The following is a 25,672-nucleotide window of genomic DNA, read 5'->3' on the forward strand; positions in this document are numbered from 1 at the left end:
TTAAGTGGGGGAGAATGTCACGAACGGTCGTCACGCACTCGCAATAACTCCATTCAATGAACCGTTCGTCGCTCACACCTACATGTACAGCTGCTTGACAGCATGTTTTTTCTTGGTCTTGGGTCATTTTGCTTGTAAAAATGTAAGTTCGAACAAGCTGCAGCGTTACAAAGCGATCGCTCACCAAACCGAGCAAAACAGCCCCAAAACAGCCCAAAACAGCTCCGTTTTTGCGTGCCGCGGGCTGATTTCTGCAATCTACCTCCGCTCACCAAAACGTCAGCCATCTCAGCCCCTTTAAACCCCCCGGGTGGCACAGGGCTGGATGGGGCTTCGGATATATACCGGGCGTTGAACTCTCTTTCGCAAGTTCGCACGTGGCCTTTACGGGAACTTGTTGTCGCGCCCGGGACCAGGTGAGCGGCTGTTTGTGGGCTTGCAGCTGTTCGTTCAACCTTCTAAAGCCCTTGTTTTCCCCCTCTCCCTCTTTTCTCTTATGCATGCAAGGTGCTCGCTGAATTGCTTGTAAAGCTTCCCCTTTTCGCGAGACGTCGGGACTTGTCCGTTGCTCGTTCTTTCGAACTAATCAACTTTCTCTTTTTACAGGTCCTTCAGGACTTGCGAGAGGTTACAAGTGGGCTGATCCTTGCGGAGCAATATCGCAAGGGCGAAGCGCGACTTAGGCAACGCAAGCTAAGTTCACATCTTTGCCGCAAGGATGACTCGCGACTTAGGCAACGCAAGCTAAGTTCACGTCTTTGGCCGCAAGGGTACCTCACGCCTTAGGCAATTCCAACTAAGGCCGTGACAATATGGATCACCATTAGAGACGAGGACAATTGACTTTCTTCATCCTCTCCCATAGATCTATAGATATTTAGAAATATACAATCTCCCTAGGAAATACATCTTTCCTATACATATAATTTTCGATTTTATGGGTTTGGCACACCAATCCTTGCACACGATGAAACATTATTTTCTATGAGAATTTTGAGATTTTGTGTACTATTCTTCCGCTGCGCATATGATGTCACCCCAAATTTCCCAACATGCTCACTTGAATAAAACTAAAAAGACTTATACTCATGGAGTGATTACTCGTTATAAATCTTATTTTACATATATATATATATATATATATATATATATATATATATTAGTCGTGTCAATAAAATACAGTTATTAAATAGATAGTAATACAAATTTTCTCGGAGAAAAATTTCAAGGTTCCATTTTGTAATTGTTCCTTGGTCATATTTAAGTAACAATTTTCAGTAATATTTTAACATTTATTCGTCTTTCAGCCTTCGTTTTCGGTTTGAGAGAAAAAGGACATGTTCTTTATGATATTATAGTAATTTATATGTAAGTATAAATAGTTGAAGGATTAAAATCTAAAATCTCATTCATTAAATTTTAAAATTATAAATAATATTTTTGCACCTGATTAAGAGCCTCATTAAATCCAAAGTCTTGGACTAAATTGTCATTTTGTAACTTGACTCTCTCCTGTATAAGAGTCTCAAACCAAGTAAAAGAAAAAAAATAAAAAGAAGAAGAAGAAGAAAAGAAAAGAAAGGAAAGAAGGGAAGAAAAAACATTTCTTCTAATTTTATTTTTTTATTCCTGTTGATTATGTTTCACTTGGAATCCTTATATACCTTATTCATACATGACTTAGGATCTTTCATGTTGTATTAGTTTTATAATAATATTATATTATATTATATATGTTGTATGATACTATAACATGATAAAAAAATTTATAATAATATTATATTGTATATGTTGTATGATACTATATATGGATGGTCTAATAGTATCTCCATTGATAGGCACAAAGGCTAGAAGGGCAATTCCTTTTCTTGTCTCTATTATCATAACTCTTTTAACACTATATTATCAAGTAAATTATTTGATTAATTAAAGAACATATTATTTTAAATTCTGATGAAATAAAACTTTTATAGATAAAATATAAAATTAAACTTATCATTCATATCTCAATAAAAACAATCACAAAAATCAGTTATGTTGATCATTTATAACTGAGTCATCTTTTATCTTTACTTATTGTTTATCTACTATTATTATTATTATTATTATTATTATTATTATTTAATTGCATTATAAATTATATTTACTATTATTATTATTATTATGTTACATAGAGACGTAAGTAATACTGCCTATAGTTACGTTAATAAGATGTGATCACCAACATTCGAAAACGATTGCTGCGATCCTACGCGATTCATATATAACTGGACGGTTATAGATATCTCCTCATAGCCGTCCATCCTCTGATTTCAACACGTTAACGCAGCCTCAACCCGTCAAAGGGAAAGATGAACGGTGCGATTGGGAACTGAAAACGTCAAATTACATTGCGAATTGGAGAGGATCTCTTTCTCCCGAGAGAAACCTTCCCCACGGTTCTAGAATTCACCCCGATCGTTCCTTTATTCGTTCCATGCGAGCCTCCTTTCCCTTTTCTTGGGCTTGGTCGCGATAAAAGCGAGAGAGATCGGTGTGAAACTCGGACGTGTTTGTCGTCGGAGCTCGATCGCCTTCAGCCTCTCTCTCTCTCTCTCTCTCTCTCTGCCCTCCTTACCCGTTGGCGAGTCGGTGAATCGTGCTTCCGAGACCGCCCTCCTGCATTGAATCGATATCGAGGTGCTTTTTCCACTTTTTCTTTTGAGTTTTTTTTTGGTTATTTGATCGTTTTAGATTTTATTCGGTGTCTCCTAAATTGGTCATCCAAAATTCTATTGATAGGTTTTGGACACCAAAAGAAATCACTAACTGTAAGAGTTTTACAGCTTTGTGGAAGGTATGGTGGTTTTATCGTCGCTGTATTATTTTCCTTTTGGTGTCAAAAGTGGGGCTTTTTGGCCGATTGATTCGTTTCTTTTAGTGATGTATCCCGATCTTGACTCTAGAAAATTTGGCTGCACGGATGTGTAACGGGATCTGGTTAAAATCTGTCCTTTCTCCTTTATTACTCATGGAAATCGACGTTGGCGAGCCTTCATTAGTTAATGATCTTGTTTGTTTCACTAATACCTGGCGCCTTCAATCGATATGTTACGTTCTCGAAGTTGCATCTTTTCCCCCTAAATCCTCTGCCGGAATTTAGAGAATTGTGATTGAAGCCACAAAGTCGATAATATCCAAGTGTATGGCTACGTGTTTTATAAATCTCGAGTAGTTTAGATTTTTTAGCATATCAGCTTTTGGATTATTAATTGTTGCCTTTCCTTTCATTTATTAAATTTGGATTATTTCTCTAATGTGAATAAATTAGTTTGCATCGCTATTCATGATGTTCGATTTTTATTTTCTTTAAGTAATCACATCTGTTGTGTACCATTGCACTACAAAGGATGCACATGATAGGTTGTTATCAAATTGCCCGTATGAGAAATTTGATTTAGAACGTGACATGCTAAATGTACTTATGAATCATTGTGTTGACGTCTCTTTTGCTCTTTTCGTTAATCGTTTTCTTTCTCATGCTAAATGCACTTTCCAGATCACATACACGAAATGTATTGTTGCTATTATGAGCCACCTTATAAGATCTTCATGGCTTCATTTTTTATTTTTATGTATATTCCATGGTTAAACTACAGAATTATAACTGTAATTTTTATGCATTAGGCAGTTGCATATGTTTGTACTGCATGATAATACAGATACTTGAGAAGGTCAAGGTTTGATCTGATGAAATGTCTGCAAATGCTTCTCTGTTTTTCTCATGGTATATTCGGTTTTTATCAGAGGCTGTTCCTCTAGATTAAGGCAAGTTAATTGCTTGATCTCAGGCTGTTCTAACTTCTGAATCTCATTGTTGCAGGTCCGCACGCTGTCCATTGAAATCCATGTTGAATCACTTATGTTGCAATGACCTTTGAATTCCTTTGGACATAAGTGACTGTTGGTTTCCTTGATGAGCTCGAGAATATCAACATCGTCAAGCATTCATCCTCCCATGGGGATTGCCTCATTGGAGTCACAACAGTCATGGCCATCTTCAACTCCTTTCAGTCAACCAGAACCAGGAGACTACGATGATGACAATGGAACTGAGCTGCTGTCGGTGTCTTGGAATCAGGACTATGGGTGCTTTGCTGTTGGAACAAGCAACGGCTTCCGGATATATAACTGTGATCCCTTCAAGGAAACCTTTAGAAGAGACTTGAAAAGTGGAGGATTTGGAATAGTAGAAATGCTGTTTCGTTCTAATATCCTGGCTCTTGTTGGTGGTGGTGCCAATATGCAATACCCACCAAATAAAGTTATGATCTGGGATGATCATCAGAGCCGTTGTGTTGGTGAATATGCATATAGATCTAATGTCAGAGGTGTGAAATTAAGACGAGATCGTATTGTCATAGTTCTTGAGCACAAGATCTATGTGTATGACTTCACAGACTTGAAGCTTCTTCATCAAATAGAAACTCAATCTAATCCAAAGGGACTTTGCTGCCTCTCACACCATTCTAGCACTTCAGTGTTGGCATGCCCTGGTCTTCGTCGGGGAGAGGTCCGTGTTGAACATTTTGGTTTGAAGATGACAAAGGTCATTAGTGCTCATGATTCTCAGATATCTTGTATGACCATGACTTTGGATGGGTTACTTCTTGCAACTGCAAGCACAAAAGGGACTTTGATTAGAATTTTTAACACAATGGATGGTACACAACTACAAGAGGTAAAACTTCAAACTTCCTTGTGCCACTGACCCGACAAGGAAAACTAGGATAGACACCTCCATCTCAGTTTTACTGGTTTAAGTTTTTTGCATCACTTATTGTTCTCATAATGGTTTAATTGTGTATCCTAGTCATGGTATTTGTTATCAGCATCATGCTCGACCTCCTTTAATGGTTCCTATGTTGTTGTATAGCTTCAAACAAATTTGTCACAATGTACTCATCTTCTTGCTACCGTCAATAGGTTGGCCAAATGTTTTTGACAATAGCAGCTAGTTGCATAATAATAATTGTTGCAACTACACATCTTCACCAGGCAAAAGCTTTGCATTTATAAGTATGTTAATATGTGTATATTGCGTTATGTTTAAAATCATGGTATGCTGTTGTGAGTATGACTAAATTAATTACATGCCATTAGTGCTAATACATTGTTATTTGTTAATTTCCATGTTCTAGAAAACCCTGAAACTGCTGCATCCTTGAATGTCTTTATTTAATGATATTACCTTTCTTCTCATTATGCACCTAAATATCTGTCATCTGTCTGTAGGATTAGATGGGTGGATTGTCTCTTCTTAAATATTTGAAGTTCCATACTTCTATGAGGTTTTTCTTAACTTCTTCACCAACCTAGCATGCTATTTTTTTTTAACTTTCTAGATGCTTGAATGTGCACTCATCCATTTGGAAAATCTCCTTTTTCATGCAATAAATTTCTCAGATATTAGTATTTGGTTAGCATGATAGATTCAGTTGGGGCAAGCAGCCTCACAATGGCTTGACATTCACCACAGTTAATAATGATCAACGACTGAGTATCCATTGATCATACAAAAGTTCATTCCTCTTTGAACACATGCACAAAAGTAGTTTTCCCAACTTGGCTTGAGCTGGCTGCACCCAACAGCTAAACAGAAAAAACCCCATATTGTGCTTGTTTCTCTGCATAATTAGAAAATTAATATATTCATAATTAAAGTTAGGCACTTTGATGATCCTTTTAGCCACTTTTTAGACTTGGAACATTTTCTGCTCAATTAAAGAGTTATACATCACTCACAAGTTACAACTATGATTTTTTTCATTGTTTCTGCAACTTTTTTTTCATTGTTTAATGCCAGTTGGTGAGACTGCTACATGTGCAGGTATAATCAACACCATTTCTACCTGCTGATTACGCTCTTTTTTCTCTAGTTCATGGAAGAGATGCACTCTTCCAAGAGGTCGACTTAGCTAGAAAATATTATTGTTGGGAAAGGTAGACAATTGTTGAAGATGTTGGACCAAAACCTTTCCAATGTATTTATATCAGGGAACATGTGAAATGATTGACAAGGATGTTGTAAGAGGCTGAACAGGCCATATGTGTAGGCTACCTTCCAAAAACTGAAAACTATAGACTAATATTATATTTGGACTAGAACTTCTTTAAGACTGGCCTCTAAATCTTTCGTTTTTGGCCGTCTGGTCTTTTTGGTATTTTGAGCTGGTTGAATCTTTTGAGGATCAAAAACAGGGTGTCAGCCCTTATCAGACTCCAAATAGGAATTCCTATCTTTGGATTGTTCCTAAACATGGTATAATAGCCTTGTTTGAACTTGTTCAATTCCTCATCCCACAGGAGTCCCAAGGCATATTCTCACTCATACAAGGCTACTGGCTCACATGTGCAAGCCTCAGAGGTGGGGACGGAAAAGACATGGAGACGTGGATATAAGAGCTCGCGGAATTTGGTTGGTTAATGTAGTGGGAAATCAAGAACCATGTTGGCAGGGGCAAAGTGGAAAGGCTGGTGCCATGGTATTTGGGATTGCACAGTCATCTTAAGCATTGCTTCATAAAAGACATTGCTGTTTAGTTCTTCTCATAAGTCTACTTGCTCCAGGTTTGTATAGCAATTGCATCTAGCCTTTACTTGTATGTGTATGCTAGGGTTGTGCAAGAATATTCCTAATATAAGAGGTCCTCTCGATGTACAATACTCCACCAATGTGAGGTTGGGTCCACGTATGTAGCCCTATCTTGTTTCTAAGACTCAATTAGGGCAATGTTACCATGATGACAAAATTCACTAGGAATATACCTAATATATGTGTGATGATCTGATGTTCAATATGGTAAGAGATCAGTAAGGATAGCATATTTGTGGATAGAGATGGTATGATTGAGAAGGACTGACATGATTTCTAGTTCAATGAACACCACGCTTAGGAAAGAGCATAGAAGTTAGAGGATATCTTCAAAGCAGCTATTTATGTAAATTTTTTCACAAGTTAGGCTGGATTAGGAGCTTTCTTCTTCTTAATTTAAAAATCTTGATTTTACGTAGATCTCTCTCAGAAATTTGAAAACCATCAAACATTTCCCTCTTGTTTGGCATTAATAGTGCAAGACTAGCTAAACCATGGTTTAATATGTGTGGACTGTGCCTATCTGGGATTAAGGCCATATTTAACAGGCACCTAGATCTGACTATTTTAATGGGCATATCTGAAAAGTAGCATAGTTTTGTTTGGAGGAAATGATTTTAATGATAACTGGTCTATAGATATATGTGTATAAGATACACTATTGGAGGAAAGGACTCTAATGGCACTTAGCAAGCAAACACGGACATCATCGGAAGGGAGTATATTGGATATTTTAATTGCAGATAGTAGGTCTTTAACAGTCTGCAAATTGCATCTAACTTCAAGGTCATAACTGTAGATTTCAAATTCCGGGGGATATTAAAAAAAAATTAAGATTTTAGTGGACATTATTTCTCACTTTCAAATGATGTATGGAAATTTCCATGTTTGCATAGTTTCTATTATTCTGTTGTTGCAAGCTGAAAACTAGTTATTTAAATTTTTATTACTAAAGATGTCTTTCGCTTGCTTTCTTTGTGAACGATGTTCTCCATTAACATTCTCAATAGAAGTTGCATCTTGCTGTCAGGGACAAGTATATCAAATTTCAGTCTAATCAAAATAGGATCTTCCATGATTTAGATCTAAGATCCATATTGCCTCTGAATTACATCTAGGCCAGTTCTTAGTTCATAAGCAACCCTGGTTTGGTTTACTAGTTCAGATTCTAGTTTCACAGTAAAAGTGATAGATTTATGTTGATTGAATAGGAAGATTGAAGCAAAGTAAAAGTGATAGATTTATGTGATTGAATAAGATTGAAACAAAGGATGATCAACATACCCCTGGCACTGATGAAATGTTGTTGGTGGCATATATGCAATAAATGAAGGCCTGACTTAACGACTAGCCTTCAGCTATAGAAACTGAAATAGGGTTTTTCAATGAAGCAACTCTAGTTCTATGATACACAAGTAAGAGGAAAGTCATAGCCAGGGAGATGCAGCAGGTATCTCTTGATATCTGTTTGTTTGGCATGATATGATACTAATGGTGCAATCTTTGATTGATGCTCTATTTCAGATATTAATATTTGATACCATTCTTCTCGCCCATTTTTGTCTAAAATTTATTAAATTAAAAATGACTTTGGGGAAAATTAGATGGTTAAGGTGTCTGAATTTCATTGAAGCGGTGCGCTTCAGTGAAGTGCCTCTTGGGCGCTCGCCCGAGCCTAAGCGTTGGACGCCTCGGGTGAGCACTCGGTTCAAACAAAGCAACCAAACCAGACTATTAAGTTGAATAGTAGCTAGTTGGTTCGATTAAACCAACTAAGCTACATACTATTACTATACTTTCCAAACCCACATCTGCCCGTGCGATCCCAAGCCATAAACCCTAGCTCAACGGTTTCCGCCATCGCTGATGTTCCTCAGCCGTTGCCTCCGCCACCGACGCATAGGACCGATGCTTCCTCTATCATTGATAGATTAGTCCGATGGTCTAGCTTTCATGCGCAGTTCCCTCCGTTGTTGCTGCTTCCATGTGTAGCTCATTCCACCACTGAGGGAGAGGATCATAGCTTCCTCTGCTATTGATTGACACCTCTGAAGCTTCCTCCGTTCACGATGTCGTTGTCTGTGGCTTCCGCCATCGTCCCTGCTGTCGTTCGCAACTTCCTTCGTCGTCGTTGTTATCATCCGAAGCTTCCTCCGCCGCTGCTGTTACCATCCACGGCTTCCTCCACCATCGTCGTCGTCGTCCGAAAGTTCCTCCGTTATCGCTGCCTTCTTCTCCACTTTTTACTGTCGATGACTCTTTTCTCCTCCTCTAACTACTGTTAATAGTAGATTGTTAACTACTGTTATCATATAATAGTCCCTATTATATTTTAACACTGCTAATATCTATTTATTTGGAATTGTTACTAGGATTTTAGGATTAATGGCAAGTGTACAATTCAGAAGATTCATAAAAAAATTCAAGAAAGGATCTTGCTTAGAAACACAATTATCTAAAGGATCCTAAAGATCCTAATGCAATTACTTGCATCTTTTGTGATAAGACTATTATAGGTTGTATTTTCCTTGCAAAACAGCATCAGGTAGGGAACTTCAAGAATGCATCAGCATGTAAGACGTGTTCACTTGATGTAAAAGAAGAGTTGGTATCTTATATGAGTAAAAAAAAGATGCAAAGGAATAAACCTTATGAGATTTTATCCGCGGATAATGTTGAACATATTAGAGATGATGAAGAAGAAGATTATTCAGTAATTATCAATCCAAGTAGGAAAATAGTATTTTTTTTATATTTTAGAGCGCCTCGCTTCGCTCGAGCGAGCGTCTAACTCCTAGGGCATTGTGGGACCTTGGCGCCTTTTGGTGCCTAGCGCTTTTTAAATCATTGATTTGATATGGGCAACACTAGGCCATATCTATAAGGTTTTTCCATCTTTTGGTGAAGCTTACCAAATCTCCCATTCTGATCAGATGAAGCAAGACAAGACAAACAGATTTTGGACTTTATTGGCAAGGCTATTCTTCACTCTATGTAGCTTTATATCCAATTTATGTGAATTATGTTTCTCTAGCTCATTGTGCTTGCCATTAGATGTAATGATAGTTAATTGCCTTGACTTCTATGTTTTGTGTTTGCTAGTTAATTGCCTTCTATATCCATCTAAGATTTTGCTGTATATTTGCTTGTTAAGTATGTTTTAGTTACTCATTTCTGATCTCTATAATTAAAGGTACGGAGAGGATTAGATAGGGCTGAGATATATAGCATTGCTCTCTCTACAAATGTACAATGGCTGGTCGTTTCCAGTGATAAAGGAACTGTCCATGTGTTCAGACTTCGAGTTAGAGTGGGTGGGGAAGATGCCTCTTTCCAGCTTCCAGCTGTTCAAGCTCCAGAAATGGTACATCAGAACTCTTCTGCTCCAGTTGATCCCCTTATATCTCCGAACACTGGAGCCAACAACAACTCATCATTATATTTTATGAGAGGTTAGGCATCTCATGCTCTATTGCTTCTTTTTTTCGTCTTTGTTCTTGTGGTTTATGTTTGGAATGTAGTTGTTTTAACAATACCGTCAGTTTCTGGTGTTCTAGCTACTTTATTCACAATGGCTTTTTTGCAAAATGTCTATGAGTATGAGATTGAAGGAATGAGTATAGTCATGATCTCTAACTAGAAAGCTTGTGGTTCTGAGTTAACCACATGGAGCTTCTTGATCTACAAATCATATTTACCATGTTGGTGTTATCTCTACTTCTACTGCAGGTTTTATCTAAAACCTCATCATGGAAAACTATGTTCAGCTCTATTGCTGATAGTATTTGTTTCATTGCTATCTCCTGGTCTAGAACATAGAGCTTGAAGTTCAGGTTGCAATTCTCATAGGGTTCAAACTGTTAAAAATATTCACTGGGTGACCATCAGGGTCAATTCACAGGCCTATGGTAAGCCAACAAAAAACACAAAACAACAAGGAAAATGGCTAACTTCTTAATCTGGAACTTCAGATCATTATTGACTGGAAGATTAAACCAATTGCCAGAATGAGGGCACAAGCTGACACATCGATTTGTATAACAGAATTCTGCTGGGTTGAGAATTAACTATTAAGTACTTGTATGTAAAAGTGCACCTCAAATTAATGCTAGATTATGAAAGTTATTTGGAAACTTTAAGCATCCATCTCAACATAAAAGTTTTGCACAAAAACTATTTTGCTGAAAGAAATTGTAGTTGAATAGTTTTATGATGTGAAAAAAAAGGTGAAGTAAATTTTTCATCTGATTGTTATAGTATTTTGTTGAGGGAAAACTGATTCTTTAGTATGTGATAATTACGTCATGGATCTGCTATCATTATTGCAACATTAAGAAGTGCATTGATTTGGTAAAAGCAGGATATTTTCTTATGAACTGAAATCACCCAGGTGTCCTGCCAAAGTACTTCAGTTCTGAATGGTCGTTCGCTCAGTTTCACTTGCCAGAAGTTACACGCTATATTGCTGCATTTGGATCTCAAAACACTGTCATGATTGTTGGCATGGATGGCAGGTATTAATCCTCCTACCTTATATCTTCATCAACCTAGATGCTTGGTTTCTAAATCATTATGTTTGCATTTTGTAAATCTTCTTGTTACGTTAGGTACTTATTTCTTGCCAATCAATTAAGGATATTTAGTCACCAAATGTTTGTCTTTTCCATATCACTTGAGTTAGAAAAGAAGAATGGTCTAACCTTGATTACATCAGGCTAGGTTCTGGAAGCAACCTCTAGGTGAATGGCAGTGAATATATTTTCTACATCAGATATTTTTCAGTAACATGATGCATAACAGTATTGCAGTACCTTGTATCTTGATCAACCTAGATGCTTGGTTTCTAAATCATTATGTTTGCATTTTGTAAATATCTTCTTGTTATGTTAGGTACTTATTTCTTACCAATCAATTATTGGCACTTAGCCACCAAATGTTTGTCTTTTCCATATCATTTTAGAAAATAAAAATGGTCTAACCTTGATTACCTCAGGTTAGGTTCTGGAAGCAACCTCTAGCTGGATGGCAATGAATATATTTTCTACATAAGATATTCTGCAGTAACCTGATGCATAACAGTATTGCAGTGATGGTTAATTTATGCTTGAGAATAATAAAGAAGTATGGTTAGTGGAATTACAAGAAAACAAGTGGAGTATTGAGAAAAGAAGAATGAGGCTAAGAATAAAGAGAAACAACCCTTGTTATGAATATTTGTCTTGATTTTATCTAGGAAACAAAAATCATGCTGATTTCTTTACAGCAACCCAACGTCTTCTAGGATACGCTCTTGATGATTTCATTTTTGGTCTTACCGGGACCAAGGATTTTGTTATCATGAATAGCTGCCCCACCAGGCAATGCCTGTTGGTCCAACCATGGACTGGTATTCTGGATCACTCAGTTTCAGATCGTGTTGAATGAACCTGTTTACCCCAGACCAAAGCTTGTTTTTCTTTACCTGATTTGGTCAGAACCTGGCAGTATAACATGATATTGACTAATAACTGAGGAGTCCTCCATTAAATTACTTAATTACTTCCTTTATTGTTTAATCTGAGGACTTCACTCGAAAAGAAGACCTCTCATAAAAGCAACTTGAAAGCAAGTAATGAAAGCAGGGATGGAAGAAGAGGAAGATAATACGGCTCCTCCTTTGTTGGATTTTGTGTTTTTCTTTTTGCTTGACACCAGTAACTGGTACACAATGATACCAAAATTAGTCTGAGAAGTGATTGGTTTAGGTTCAATACCCAAAACTAAGATCCTTGATTGAAGCTTCCATAAGTGAAGCTAGATTACCATGTTCAATGAAAAATCTAAAATTTGGAAACAGAATCCAAAATTTCTATTTAAACTCCATAATGTATCAGAAATTCAATTTTAATGGAATGTCAAAACTATAGAAAACCTTGAAGGAATAAGACTTGTATTGGACTCAAATTAACCTTGTTGTATGTCTAGATTTCATTAGTAATTATTTATCTCCAGACATCTACACCTTTCTTTTGTTGTACTTGGAGGATTTTGGTACTTAACATAGGAGATGTGATATGAATAAGCTCAATGTTCTAGTTTTCAGTTTCAACTTTCAAGAGGTCATGCGAAAAGTGAATCTAGACCTTAGATAATCATTTATCCAACCAATGTTATCTGTGGCAAGAATTTGACAATTATGGTTTAGATCCTTGCATTCTTGTTCGTTATGTGACCTGGCTGCAGGTTATAGGTGGGTAAAAAAAGACCATATGCATTTTATAATCCAATAGCTTACCTGTTATTTGGTCGTCTAGTGAGTATCTCTGCTAACTTCTCTTGCTTTTCCTTTTCCCTTTGTTTCCAGCTTCTGTAGGTGCACCTTCGACCCAGTGAATGGTGGCCAGATGTTCCAGACGGAATTTGTCCGGTTTCTGAAAGCCGATCGCCATCAGCCACAATCTGTAACCTCATGATCTTTCTATGTGATATGCCCTTAGGGTTTCATGTAGATGATGGTTTCCTCAACCTGTTTATCGAAACACATATGTTCGTTTTACTCGTAAAGAGCCCATAAAGTTAAGCATCTGGTAAGGACACATGTATAGATACTCTGTCGAATCCTAGTTCTGATGTAAAAAAATTGCTCACTCATCTGGCTGTGCAGATATATTAATATGTCCATCCATGCTCTACTGAGCATATGCTGGATTTTATACACCGTAATTACACACTGTAATTACTCTCGATACAGGGCAACTAAATCTCTCATGTTACCAGTTGGTTGTTATACTGGTGCAAGTGAACTATGGCATCTGAGCTGAATCCTTTCTAGTATTCCATGACCTTAGAGATGTTGGTATTGATAAATATTTTTAGATTTTACAGAGTTAGTATCCCAAAAGGATAAGGACTAGTATATCTTGTTTGTAAGTCTTCTCTTTCTTCCCAACAAGAGAGAGAAATCATTGTGGTAGAGAAAGAAAGATTTACTGATTCCTGAATGCTTACTTGTGTCATGGGTCAAATCATATTGCTGCTTGAGAACAGAAACTCCAATGTATCATGCGAGAGCCCATGGATTCAGATCCTGAATTATATATATCATAGGCTTCTATTTATTGAGTTGTGAGAAAATATTCTGGAATATTTTGAAGAATAGTAATTTGTTTTTCATCAACTCATTTTATGTGATTGGTCTGACTGATTTAGGTTTTGTGTCTAATCGATTAGCATAATATCATGAATACTTGAAAGATTTCATCAACTGCAAATAATGCCTTCATATTTCCACTACATATTAACATTGAAAACTTACAACAAAGAGAACAAATATCAGTCTTAATGGAAATAAATCTTGGTTTGTTCAATGGGGTTTAAGATATTATAAATAAATTTATATTATTTTTTATTTTTGGATGATGTACCAAATTACAGAAATGTAATTGTAATTATTTTTTATAATTTTATACTAAATTATATAATTATATAATTTTATACTGTTCTGTAATATGATAAAATCACTCTTCACATAAATTTTCTTCTTCTTTAATTCAAAAAATAAATTATAAAATAATAGCTTTCTCAAAGAGCCTCCCTATTTTATTTTTATTTTTCCAAAAGGCACCACCCTAATTCGAATAATGCCCAATCATCAACCTTAATGGTACTTTTTATTATTATTATTATTTTTATCAATTTTGAATCATTAAAGTGTTTTTTTGCTCATGTATAGTGTTTTACTAATAAAATACTATATAATTTTGTATCTCTTTCATTGTCATTGTATATAATATTCTTAGAGTTGTAATTTGTTTGATTGAGATTAGGAGTCTATTTGGGTCATTTATAATATTCTATAATAGTTATTTTTTTTTTAATCTCTATTTGGGTGATGTTATTTCTAAACCATTATAAATACCTATTTGTTTCTTAGTATATATCAAATGATTCTTAATTTATTTTGATTTTATTTAGTATTTTTAAATAGCATTATAATGTTTTTGTTAAGGTGTTGAAAACACTATTAACCTTTTGAAAAACACCATAAGTGATATCATAGTTTGCTTGTTATTGCTCGTAAACTATTATTACAATACCAAAGTTTTAGGCTCGAAGTTTATTTAGTTAAAATTACGAGTCTATTTATATCATTTATAGTATTTTTATTCATTGTGATGACAAAAACAATATAACGAGAGAAAAAAAATACAATTGAAATGGATGAGTGATATTTCAAATATTATTTGAAAGAGATGATAACAATTTATAGTATTTTCAGTCAATTCATCCATTTAAAAACATGCAACCAAAGATTTAGAGTAACTCAAAATAATATTATTTATATTTGTAAACGTAAATAAATAATATTAAAATACATTAATATTTATAAAAAAAAATAATTTATTTTATTATTATACTATAAACCTTAATTTTAGATATAAGTCGAGTCGTCCACAATAAATCCGTTAATTCCTTAAAAATAAATACCACATGTATGAAGTTAATAGCATACGTCAAAGGTTTATGTTAGTTTATTTCTATAGTAAAAAGACCAATAGGCCCCTCGACATGTCGAACTTCCTTCGATGTTAAGGGTATTTTCGTAATCTGACAACCCCTGGGTTTAAGCCGCTCCTTGAGTCCAACCGTCCACGTGGAAGCTCGGCACACGCAACGGCGTCATGTCCTCCGTTCCGATCCTCCCTGACGCCGGAGCCACGGTAGCCGTCTGATCGTCCCACGTTGGGTTCACAGCCGCCCGATTCTCGCGGCAGACCACCCAAAACTCCCGCTTTTAAGGCCTCCTAGTTTGCCGGTTTCCGTTACAGTTTGAGCAAGCGGGCGAGCGAGCGAGAGGAGAGAGAGTGAGAGAGAGAGACAGAGAGACAGAGTTCGGAACAGAGAAAGGAAAGGGAGAAGCCTTTGCCGAGGACTGCGAACCATAATGTAATTCTTCTTCCGATCTCGGTGTCTCACGATCGAATTCTCTGCATTTGCTCCCGAAATCTTTTGCGATTACACGATTCGAGATGAATTTTTCTTCTTCTTCTTCGATTTGAATCGAATGCGTAAGATTTCTGCAAGTTATGATCTGATTGTGCATAGATGGATCGGTTTTCTTGATTAATGTCACTCGTATTTGTCGGAGCAAATCGGTTAGGTATTTGATCGACTCAATCGGCATTTTATTGGTAGAATCGTTCACGATGATGTCGGAAATCGGTGAGCACGCTTCGATGACGGAGTGGATTGACGAGAAGATCCATGAGTATAAGGGGTCGTCGTCCTCCTCCTCGGATTCAGAAAACGACAAGCCTTCATCTCATGGTTGGAGGAAGAAACATTTGTTTGGGAGGAAGGCATCGGTGCATGCTGTTCTTGGAGGAGGAAAATGTATGAGCTTTTATTCACAATGCCTTGTTATTTTTCAGATCTTATGTTTTCTGTCATTTGCTATTGATTCATGAAAACGTCAATTCCCTATGTGGAATATAGTAGCCATGTCATATGTAAGGATTTAGGTGCAATTAGATCAACAATGTTGGACCATTGGTTTGATGTAGATGGATGAGATAGAGGGGCGGTAAAAAGATTTATACAAGCATTGCCAGGACAATGTGGAAACATCAGTTTTTAATGGATTGAGCTCTATAAAATGTCATATTCTTGGTTAGATTAAAAGTTTCTTAAGTCTTTTATTTATGGTTACAAGATAGACACCGACAAAAATGTGAAATTTGCAAGTTAGGAATTAGCTATCGATAGAGAAGGTCAGGGGATAAAATTTATTATGGTAAGGAATGTCTGTATAAATAATTTTGTGAAATATTACATACTTCAGTTGCTTGCTTGAGTTATTACTCTACCATATACTTATTTTCTATAATAGTTATTAGGGCTCTAGCATGTGTTCTTGAATATGATTCAACAAAACCTAATTCTGTAGGTAATGAGTTTTTTGTGCTTTCAGCTGCTGATATCATACTATGGAGAAATAAGCAGCTATCGGGCAGCATACTTGCTGGAGTTACTGTTATATGGCTTCTTTTTGAATGGATCGGCTATCACCTGCTGACCTTCATCTGCCACTCTTTTATATTCTCACTGGCTGTGTTTTTTGTCTGGTCTAATGCAGCATCTTTTGTCAACAGGTGAGAGCCAACATTTTCTTACAAGAGTTGACTATGGAAAATGTAACTGAGCTTAATATGTTTTATCGTGTGTTGCTGAAAAATAATGATGAGCAGCAATCTACTGGACCATGGATGTTATAGAGAGGCTTAAATATGTTTGCTCATTTATATCTGCTGAAAAATGATGACCATTTCATATTAATGCTGAGTGATTCTGTTATACGCTTATGCAAGTTTCTATAGCCTGGTCTGTGCACATTGGAGACTTATGTGGATCGGTTTGTAGGAGTTCATTGTAGTTGATCTCGTTATGGTTCTCATCATTAAATTCTGCTAATAAAAGGATAGTTCAAACCATGGATATGCAAGTTATGGAATTTGATTGCTTCTCTATACATCTATCATGCAATCACCTTTTTCACTATGGTGAAACAACCTGAACGAGTTTGCTTTTTTTATGGTCAGTTTGGTGCGGAATATGAGTGCTCTGTCGAGCTACTCTTTCTGCTTTTCCATGGCAGTCCCAATTTCTTCCATATTAGAGTTATGGACATAAATTTTGTTTATGTTTCTTACCTAATTTTTTATATGCAGGTCTCCGCCAAAATTTCCAGAGGTTATATTGCCAGAAGACGTGTTTTTAACCACAGCTCATGCTGTAAGATACAAAATAAATGAAGCTTTTGCAACCTTCCGCTGTGTCGCTTCTGGGAAGGACTTGAAGAAGTTTCTGAGGGTAGGATTTTAATAACTTCAAGCTTTCTTTCATGTAGTTTGCTCCAGATCTTCACAGCTAAGTCTGTCATGCAGGTAATTGGAGGTTTGTGGATCCTTTCAATGGTCGGTAGCTGGTTCAGTTTCTGGACTCTTTTTTACATTGGTCAGTCTATTCTATATGTTGTCTAATTAATTAGAGCTAAAATTTTGAGTTATTTTGGAACTTCTAGTTTGCTATCATGTGGATTTCTATTGCTCCATGGAGACAAACCTGGACTGATGATGCCCCATGTTTGAAATCTTGTCTTATTTCTTCTCATCATCATGTTTGCCCTGTATTCTTGTTTTTTTCCAGAGAAAGCATGCTTCCCACTGTGTGCAGCTAAAATATCACGGACATATTGCAGTGCAAACAAATGGAACAATGTCGATGATTCCCGAACAAAGAGATAAAACGTAACAATATCTAGGCACCTCTCTCATAGGTTTCTGGCTTCTGGTACCAGTTGCCAAGGCATACTAGGAACTAGTAAATGTCTACTCGACATGAACAATAGGAAATATGAGTAATTTGGAAGGCAGCTTAACTTTCATGAAAAATGTCTTCTGCTAGGCCAACTTTGCACGCTGATCATATCAATTATTTACATGATTCTCTCCTTTGTTCTAAGTTTTTAGTCTTAAGACATGATAATAATGAGTGTAAACTTTTGAGGTCTGTTTATTGATACGTCAGAGGCATTTAGGTATGACACAATGATGGTTGCCATTACTTATCTTTTGCAGTTTTCCTAGTTCTGTATGCTACACCTGTTCTCTATGAGAAGTATGAGGACCATGTCGACATAGCTGCTGAGAAGGCCATGGTAGAAATCAACAAGCACTATGCAGTTTTTGATGCGAAGGTACTCCAGAAAATTCCACGGGGACCTTTCTCTGATAAAAAGCAACACTGAGATGGGAATATGTTTTGAGTTACCCTTGCCCAGAATTTTCTGCAACTGGCATTACTGATTAATCCATGGTCATGGAGGAGCAATTTCTGGAGGATTTAAGTAGATGGAAATAACACATCAATCGAAATCCTATCTACATAGCAGCGATGAGGCTCCAGGGAGATGCTTGATCCGAAGCAAATGCAGCAGTGCTATTTTACGACTCTCACTGATTTTATTTTTCCTTCATAATGTAAGACGTGATTCAACATCTTGATATCTTCTTAATTGGTAAGTCTCCTGTCACTACATCATGTTCTCATTATTATTGAACTTAATCCAGAATTTGCACATAGCCTTAGTTGTCATATTCTTCATAATGTAAGATGCGGTTCAACACGTTAACATCTTCTTAATCGGTGTCTCACTGTCACTACTTTATGTTCTTCATTGTTCTTGATCTTAATCCAGAATTTGCGCACAGCTTTAGTTGTTGTTTTCTTCAGAATGTAATACATGATTCAACACCTTCACATCTTATTAATTAGTGAGTCTCCTGTCATTACTTTGTATTTATCATTATTCTTGACCTTAATCTAGAATGTACACACAGTCTTGGTTGTTATTTTCTTCATAATGTAAAAGACATGATTCGAAACCTTGACATCTTTTTAATTGGTGAGTGTCCTGTCATTACTTTATGTTCTTCAAGAAGTTGCACACAGTCCTAGTTATTATTTTTTATAATGTAAGACCTGATTCAAAACCTTAGTGTCCTGTCATTGCTTTATGCTCATTATTCTTAACCTTAATCCAGAATTTACACGCAGCTTGTTTTTTCTCTTCATAATGTAGGACATGATTTATCACCTTTACATCTTAATTGGTGAGTCTGTGTCATTACTTTGTGTTCTTCATTGTTCTTGACCATTATCCCGAGTTTGCGCACAGCTTAGTTATTGTTTTCTTCATAACGTAAGACATGATTCGAAACCTCGATAGCCGGTGAGCATCCTGTCATTAGTTCATGTTCTTTCGTTATTCCTGACCTTAATTCAGAATTTGCACAGACTTGTTTGCTACTTTCTTCATAACGCAAGACATGAATTCGACACCTTGACATCTTGATTGGTTAGTCTTTCGCCATTACTTTGTGTTTATTATTTCCGACCTTAATTTACAATTTGCACACAGCCTTAGTTGTTATCTTCTTCATGATGTAAGACATGGTTCAACACATTGGCATCTACTTAGCTGGTGACTCTCCTGCCACTACTTTTATGTTCTTCACTATTCTCTATTTTGATCCAGAATTTGCACACAGCTTTAGTTCTTAATTGGTGACTGTTCTGTCATTACTTTGTGTTCTTCGTCGATATCGACCTCAATCCAGACTTTGCACATAGAATTATGTTGGAACTCAGATGTCTTTAGTGCTGCAAAATCATGTTCCTTTTCATGTATTCATTCATTAGATCATTGATCACTTTCAGTATTCCTCATCTTTGCCATCCTCCACCTCATATCACTAGCAGTTGCTCAAAAGACAAAATGATGAAGAAAAGAGAAGGAAAGCCATGAGGGATCACAAATCCTTTCTCCTTTTGTTGTTCTCCTTTCTCTTTACACCCTCACGAGCCCTAAGGACAGCCATGATGATTTGAGGTTAACATGATTAAGACTTGTTTTGGGACCAATTTAGTACAATTTGTGATGTCAACGATCTAATACACTGTGTCATCCCCATCACATATTTGTGATGTCAACGATCTAATACACAGCCATATTAGGTGTTCGAGCATCTGATTCATTCATTGCCTCGATCTAAAACGGCGCAAGCATTAGTCTCCGATAAATCCGAGAACAAATATCTATCGGTACGACGGACGCCGTCGCTGTTCACTTCCCTGCTGAGGAGCAGCAGCTCATCGTAAGTTTGTCGAAGCTCAGTATCAGCAGAAGAAGAAGATGACGAAGCTGAATTCTCCTTCAGCTTGTCGTCTTTTAGCATGATCTCAATTTCCTTCACGATCTCGTCCATCGTCGGACGGTCATCGGATGCGTCTTCGACGCATCGCAGAGCCAATTCCACAAACTTTCCGAATCCAACGATGCATCCATCGTTAAGAATGGATGGATCAATCATGTGTTTCAGACCACAGAACTCCTTATCCTTCTCATCCAATCCCATCTTCACCTCGCGAACGATGTACTTACCTTTCTGTATCGGCAGCCTACCCGTCATCAGCTCCAGCATTACGACACCAAAACTATAAACATCACTTTTCGCGGTCAGCTGTTGGGTCATGAAGTATTCCGGATCGAGATAACCCTGTGAAGATCAACAGGCATTGAAGAACAGAGGTGATCGAGAAGAAAACTCGAACGATTCAGCAGAATGAGATGAATTAAGGTACCATGGTTCCTTTGACGGAGGTGGAGACATGGCCGAGATTGCTGTCGTTTACCAACATGGAGAGCCCGAAATCTGCGACTTTGGCGGCCAAGTCGTCGTCCAAAAGAATGTTGCTCGACTTCACATCCCTGTGGATTATCGGAGGTTTAGCGAGCTCATGAAGGTAAGCTAATCCTTTAGCTGCGTCTAAAGCTATATGAAGTCTCCTTTTCCAGTCCAACTGCGTGTGTCTTCTTCCTGCGGCCAACAGCGTGAGGTGAAGAAGAGGAGGAGGAGGAGGAGCTTAATCTGATGTTCGTGGAGATGATACCGGACAAGTTTTCTGTTAAGGTCCCGTTCGAGATGTACTCGTAGACCAGCATGCGTTCCCCCTTCTCGAAGCAGAAGCCGATGAGCTCGACGAGGTTCTTGTGGTGCACCCTGGAGAGCATCTCGATCTCCGTCTTGAACTCAACCCCGCCTTGCTTCGAACCTTTCTGTGATCTCTTGATGGCCACCGTCGTCCCATCTTGAAGCGTCGCTTTGTAGACCTGAAGAGAGATGCAGCGGTTGAGCCAGGAAGTGATGAACAAGCGGCCAAGAGATGGCGACAATTATAGGTCGTCGGATACCTTTCCATAGCCGCCTGAGCCGATTTCATTGTCCTTGGAGAAATCATCGGTGCACTTCCTGAGTTCATCCAGGGAGAAACATCTCGCTAACTTTAGTTGTGGAGCATCTCCGGCATCTCCACCGGTTGATCCCCACGATGCTAAGACATGTAGAACAGCAATCATCAGAGAGACTCGCAGGAAAACACAAGACCCGTTGAACAGTGATAATGTTCTTTCTTGTTTACCGAAAGGATTGTGCAGAATGATGGCCTTTTTAGCTCGCTTTTTCTGCCACAAAGCGTAGATTCCAAGCCCTGCAATGGCCAACACTGCAGCAACACATCCGACTACTATTCCGACGATCAATCCTCGATTCACTGGGAGTCAAATAAACGGATGAGTTCTCGATACGAAGTCGAAAAGAGTTCAGGAGTTCTTATCGAAAGCAAGAATTCGATACCCTTGCGCCGAAAAGAGTACTGCCATGGATCGAAATAACAAGGCCCATACATCTCTGAGAGTGCAAGGTTCTCACTGCTGAGATCAAACCACAGCAAGATCTCTCTCCTGGTGAAGTGCTTTGCACTCGATGGGCAAATCGTTAGCTGCACTCGCAGATACGCATTGCCATCGAAGAAGTAGTTCGGAAGAGAGAAGCTCACTGGAGTCCCATTAAGCAAGCTTGCGATCCTGTTCGCCATCGGTGCAAGATTGTGACTTATGTCACTGAAGGAGGGCGCTCTGCAAACGATTGGCCCTTCATATGGGTGCAAGCAGTCGGTGATGGAGGAATCAGATCCCGAGTCTTGGTGCTCATGGCAGTACTCTGTCTCATGCAGCTGAGCATTACTGCAAACTGGATTCCCCACGAGTCTGCAGACATCAGAGATCCATCAGGTACACAAGCTCCCGGGGGAGGAAGATGGAGTTTGAGCTTGAGATCGGCTCACATTATGGTGTTGTTGTAGTCGGAAGAAAGTGTCACCGAGCTTAAAGCATTGTTTCGGAAATCCACCATCTCCAATTGATGACTGATGTTGCTGCCCATGTCGAGGTTGCCACTGAATGCGTTGTCGTTGAGTCTCCTGTAGATTGATTTCAGCAAAGTGATTCTTGTGATAAGATGTTTTATCTTGTCACGAAGGTCTTACAGTTGCTGTAGCTGAGGAAAGCTGAAGAGTGATGGTGGCACTTCTCCATGAAGCCTCCCAGACTCTATGATTCTGATTCCACCGGAAAGTGATGCTTGGCTTAAACTTCATAGCTCATCAAGCATGGCATTTTAAGATTTTAACACTACGTTGACTTACAAAGTCGTGAGATTTTGCACATCCAAAAGCCATTCTGGAAGTTCTGAAGGATCAAACGTGTTGTTGCTTAAATCCCTGATCACGGCAATTTCGAGTTTTTACGAAAAGGCAAAGCATGGAAATACTTGCATGATCGAAATAAGTAGTCAGACATCCTTACAGATAGTTGAGGGCATGCATTCCGGTCAGATTCGGCATCGGCCCGATTAGCTTATTGTTAGCTAAATTTCTGAAGAAAACAAAAGTAATTCCTGAGTCTAGTCCGAGAAATAATTGTTAGCACTGCCGCTGAATTTTTCGGTCACTTACAAGGCATCAAGGAGTGTAAGGTTTCCGATACTAGAAGGAACAAATCCATTCAGGTAATTATTGTCTAGACGGCTGAAAAATAGTTTCTGTCAGATATGATCAACCGAAAGAAGAATGTAACTGACGGTCGAAAACTCACAGGATTTTGAGTGATCGAACGAGACCTATCGACTCTGGAATTTCCCCGGAGAAGTTGTTATGATCGAGAAGTCTGAACACAAGCAATTGTTATCGAGTCAGAAGAATTAATCATAGAGAAAATCAGGTAAATGTTGCTGCTTACATATGTATAAATTTCATATTGGAGCCGAAAAGACTATTCGGAATTCGGCCTGATAGCTGGTTCTGATTCAAATGCCTGTTGAGCAGATAGTAGACCAATCAAACAGTGATATGCTCGATCTACATGGAAAATTGAAGAACCACAGAGGCTTACTTACAGGTGCAGAGTGTTCACAAGCTGGTCTAATCCTGAAGCTTCATCCGACGAAGTAGTAGGGAGATGTCCGGTGAGCTGATTACCTGCAAGGTCCAGCCAGGTGAGATTGGAGAGCCTACCGAGCGAAGCAGGTATCTCACCGGTGAGCCGGTTCGAGTTCAGAGACCTGGAACATCGAATCCCTGTCCTTTATAATTCTGTAACTCAATTATATCTGCATGACAAGTGAGTACACAAAGAGTGATCCTTACAAGACATGGAGATTAAGTAGGTTGCCTACTTCGATTGGGATACGATCTCCGAAATTGCAACCGATCAATCTCCTAAGGAATATTGCAGATCACTGCACATTAGGATCGATATCAGTGAGCTCAGCAGAGGTCAATTATCCTACTGGACTTACAGAACCACAAGCTGCTTTAAGTTGCCAATGCTTGGTGGGAGCGGACCACCCAGATTTCGGTTGTAGGAGAGATCCCTGCACTCGTACATCTCATTATAATGCTTCATGAGACTAAACATAATGAATTCCATGAGTGATTTATGAGATCTAAAGAATGACACTCACAAGTGTTCCAATTCAGAAAGGCTCTGTATGTCACTGTGCAATGTGCCCTCAATTCCCATGTTGAATAGCTTCCTGAAAACATTCGATGGCAAGGCCATTAGAGACTATGTAGCTCAGGACACACATGAACTGTGCGATAAAAGCACTCACAGCTTCTTCACCCTTGAATCCTTGCAGGTGATTCCTTCCCAGTTGTCACCACAAGGATCATCCGAATGGCTCCAGCTTGGAGGTGTGTTCTTCCATTGAGTAGATAAAGACTTGAGAGCCGAAACTGTCCGTGTTCGGTAATCATAGTTAGTCCACACTAACACAGATTCATTCTTACCATCAAAATCAACATGACAAGCATGATTAAGTAGCTAACAATGCTTAATATGCACAGCAGAAAACTAATACCATCTTGCGGGTGTGTGCTGCAGGAACCATGTCGAACGCAAACAAGGCATACCAACAGTGGAAGAAGACCTTTCATCGACATCAATGGCGAAGAGAGGAGAAAGTTGATAGGATGAACTACCATCACGGCTGTGAGGTTTCTCAGACGGCTGCGGGTTGTATGATCTCTGCCCTCTTCCTCGTTCATTGGGATGTCCGAGGGAGATGGGAGGCAAACAAAGAGGCTTCGACGCAGAGAACAAAGCTAGGAGAAGATTACATGGAAGTAACGTCGGACGCAGGTGTTATAGAACATCAAAGACCAAGTCTGGCTGGCCACAACGCCGGTCGACAAGACAAGTGTCGTCGTTGCTTTACCGCGTCTGTACAAAGCGAGTACAGCCACGAAGAGGCCGACCAAGAATACTTTTACTGGATCAAACGCCGGCCGTCTCGGACAAGATAAACATACTCAGAATCAAAGATCTCGATTTGATTGGATATGATCAATTTAATTTTGTGAGATAATTGACTAATTAATTATATATATATATATATTTCTCGAGAAAAAATCAATTATGTTTGGGAGAAAATTGCAAAGAGAACTGCATTTCTTTCTGTATGGTTTTAGATCTACCAAAGTTAATGAGTTATCAAATTGGATCAACTTTATATCTAAAACCAATTATGACTTGACACAAAGGTCAATCAATGTGCCAACTTGGTGTATTATATTTAATAATAAATATTTTATTATTAAAATATTTAATCTTCTGCAAGGTTACAAAATGAATCTCTCTCTCTCTCTCTCTCTCTCTCTCTCTCTCTATATATATATATATATATATATATATATATATATATATATATATCCAAAATCAATAGGCTATAACCCATTGAAACTAACATAGCATTGAGTAAATTGAGAGTCCCAAGTGATAAATGTCTATCTATGTGACTAGAGCCACTACTACTGGTTTAGGTCTCCCATGCATTTTGATCATAAGCTATGTTTAAATCTTGATAAATTTTTGATGATTTAAATTTTGATAATAATATTAAGCTTAAACGAGGGAGATTATAATAATCCATTTCTAGGGACCAGATGAGGTTCCTACGTTTGCTTGGGCTTAAGCATTTTAGTTGGATGATCCGAGTTTATTAAATTAATAAGTCAATGATTGATACAAGTTCTATTGGGTTAGTGAAAGATTCAAATAAATAAAATTAGACTATTTAATCAAGTTCCACAATATTAGGG

General features: G+C 37.9%; 3 protein-coding genes across 5 annotated transcripts; 2 read left to right on the forward strand and 1 right to left on the reverse strand.

Moving 5' to 3' along the window:
• Positions 1 to 2,479: 2,479 nt before the first annotated feature.
• On the forward strand, positions 2,480 to 13,328 carry LOC135671481 (autophagy-related protein 18d-like). 3 transcript variants are annotated; one of them, XM_065179634.1, is made up of 6 exons: positions 2,485 to 2,679; positions 2,782 to 2,836; positions 3,863 to 4,720; positions 9,828 to 10,086; positions 11,025 to 11,148; positions 12,978 to 13,328. In XM_065179634.1, the coding sequence occupies exons 3-6, from the start codon at positions 3,956 to 3,958 to the stop codon at positions 13,084 to 13,086; spliced, it is 1,257 nt and encodes a 418-aa protein (XP_065035706.1). In that variant the 5' UTR covers positions 2,485 to 2,679; positions 2,782 to 2,836; positions 3,863 to 3,955; the 3' UTR covers positions 13,087 to 13,328. The 3 variants fall into 3 exon arrangements, with proteins under 3 accessions (XP_065035708.1, XP_065035706.1, XP_065035707.1); XM_065179636.1 differs by lacking the exon at positions 12,978 to 13,328 and having other exon boundaries at positions 2,480 to 2,679; positions 10,995 to 11,118; XM_065179635.1 differs by lacking the exon at positions 2,782 to 2,836.
• Positions 13,329 to 15,417: 2,089 nt separating this feature from the next.
• LOC135671430 (reticulon-like protein B2) lies at positions 15,418 to 18,738 on the forward strand. Its single transcript, XM_065179541.1, has 6 exons — positions 15,418 to 15,559; positions 15,809 to 16,006; positions 16,584 to 16,764; positions 17,341 to 17,482; positions 17,557 to 17,626; positions 18,250 to 18,738. The coding sequence occupies exons 2-6, from the start codon at positions 15,820 to 15,822 to the stop codon at positions 18,417 to 18,419; spliced, it is 750 nt and encodes a 249-aa protein (XP_065035613.1). The 5' UTR covers positions 15,418 to 15,559; positions 15,809 to 15,819; the 3' UTR covers positions 18,420 to 18,738.
• Positions 18,739 to 20,078: 1,340 nt separating this feature from the next.
• LOC135671397 (leucine-rich repeat receptor protein kinase HPCA1-like) lies at positions 20,079 to 24,556 on the reverse strand. Its single transcript, XM_065179501.1, has 19 exons — positions 24,485 to 24,556; positions 24,184 to 24,395; positions 24,034 to 24,105; positions 23,869 to 23,943; positions 23,717 to 23,788; positions 23,467 to 23,631; positions 23,310 to 23,384; positions 23,166 to 23,237; positions 23,027 to 23,098; positions 22,878 to 22,946; positions 22,718 to 22,792; positions 22,559 to 22,630; positions 22,358 to 22,492; positions 21,868 to 22,280; positions 21,653 to 21,784; positions 21,426 to 21,565; positions 21,125 to 21,344; positions 20,816 to 21,051; positions 20,079 to 20,730 (listed from the first exon to the last, which is right to left on the reverse strand). Exons 1-19 carry the CDS (start codon positions 24,554 to 24,556, stop codon positions 20,206 to 20,208), a joined length of 2,904 nt encoding a protein of 967 aa, XP_065035573.1. The 3' UTR covers positions 20,079 to 20,205.
• Between the last annotated feature and the right edge of the window lie 1,116 nt (positions 24,557 to 25,672).

Source organism: Musa acuminata, unplaced genomic scaffold (assembly GCF_036884655.1).
Source record: "Musa acuminata AAA Group cultivar baxijiao unplaced genomic scaffold, Cavendish_Baxijiao_AAA HiC_scaffold_1139, whole genome shotgun sequence".
Taxonomy (NCBI): Eukaryota; Viridiplantae; Streptophyta; class Magnoliopsida; order Zingiberales; family Musaceae; genus Musa; species Musa acuminata.

Bases quoted from the DNA above. Each gene is read 5' to 3' on its own strand.
- LOC135671397 (XM_065179501.1), bottom strand. From the start codon at position 24,556: ATGGTAGTTCATCCTATCAACTTTCTCCTCTCTTCGCCATTGATGTCG. The intron at 21,785-21,867 runs GTATCGAATTCT...TTTGACTCCCAG, and splicing joins GTACTCTTTTCGGCGCAAGG to TGAATCGAGGATTGATCGTC. The intron at 21,052-21,124 runs GTATCATCTCCA...TGTTGGCCGCAG, and splicing joins CTTAACAGAAAACTTGTCCG to GAAGAAGACACACGCAGTTG.
- LOC135671481 (XM_065179634.1), top strand. From the start codon at position 3,956: ATGAGCTCGAGAATATCAACATCGTCAAGCATTCATCCTCCCATGGGG. The intron at 10,087-11,024 runs GTTAGGCATCTC...GAAATCACCCAG, and splicing joins ATCATTATATTTTATGAGAG to GTGTCCTGCCAAAGTACTTC. The intron at 11,149-12,977 runs GTATTAATCCTC...CTTTGTTTCCAG, and splicing joins ATTGTTGGCATGGATGGCAG to CTTCTGTAGGTGCACCTTCG.
- LOC135671430 (XM_065179541.1), top strand. From the start codon at position 15,820: ATGATGTCGGAAATCGGTGAGCACGCTTCGATGACGGAGTGGATTGAC. The intron at 17,483-17,556 runs GTAGGATTTTAA...TCTGTCATGCAG, and splicing joins ACTTGAAGAAGTTTCTGAGG to GTAATTGGAGGTTTGTGGAT. The intron at 17,627-18,249 runs GTCAGTCTATTC...TATCTTTTGCAG, and splicing joins CTGGACTCTTTTTTACATTG to TTTTCCTAGTTCTGTATGCT.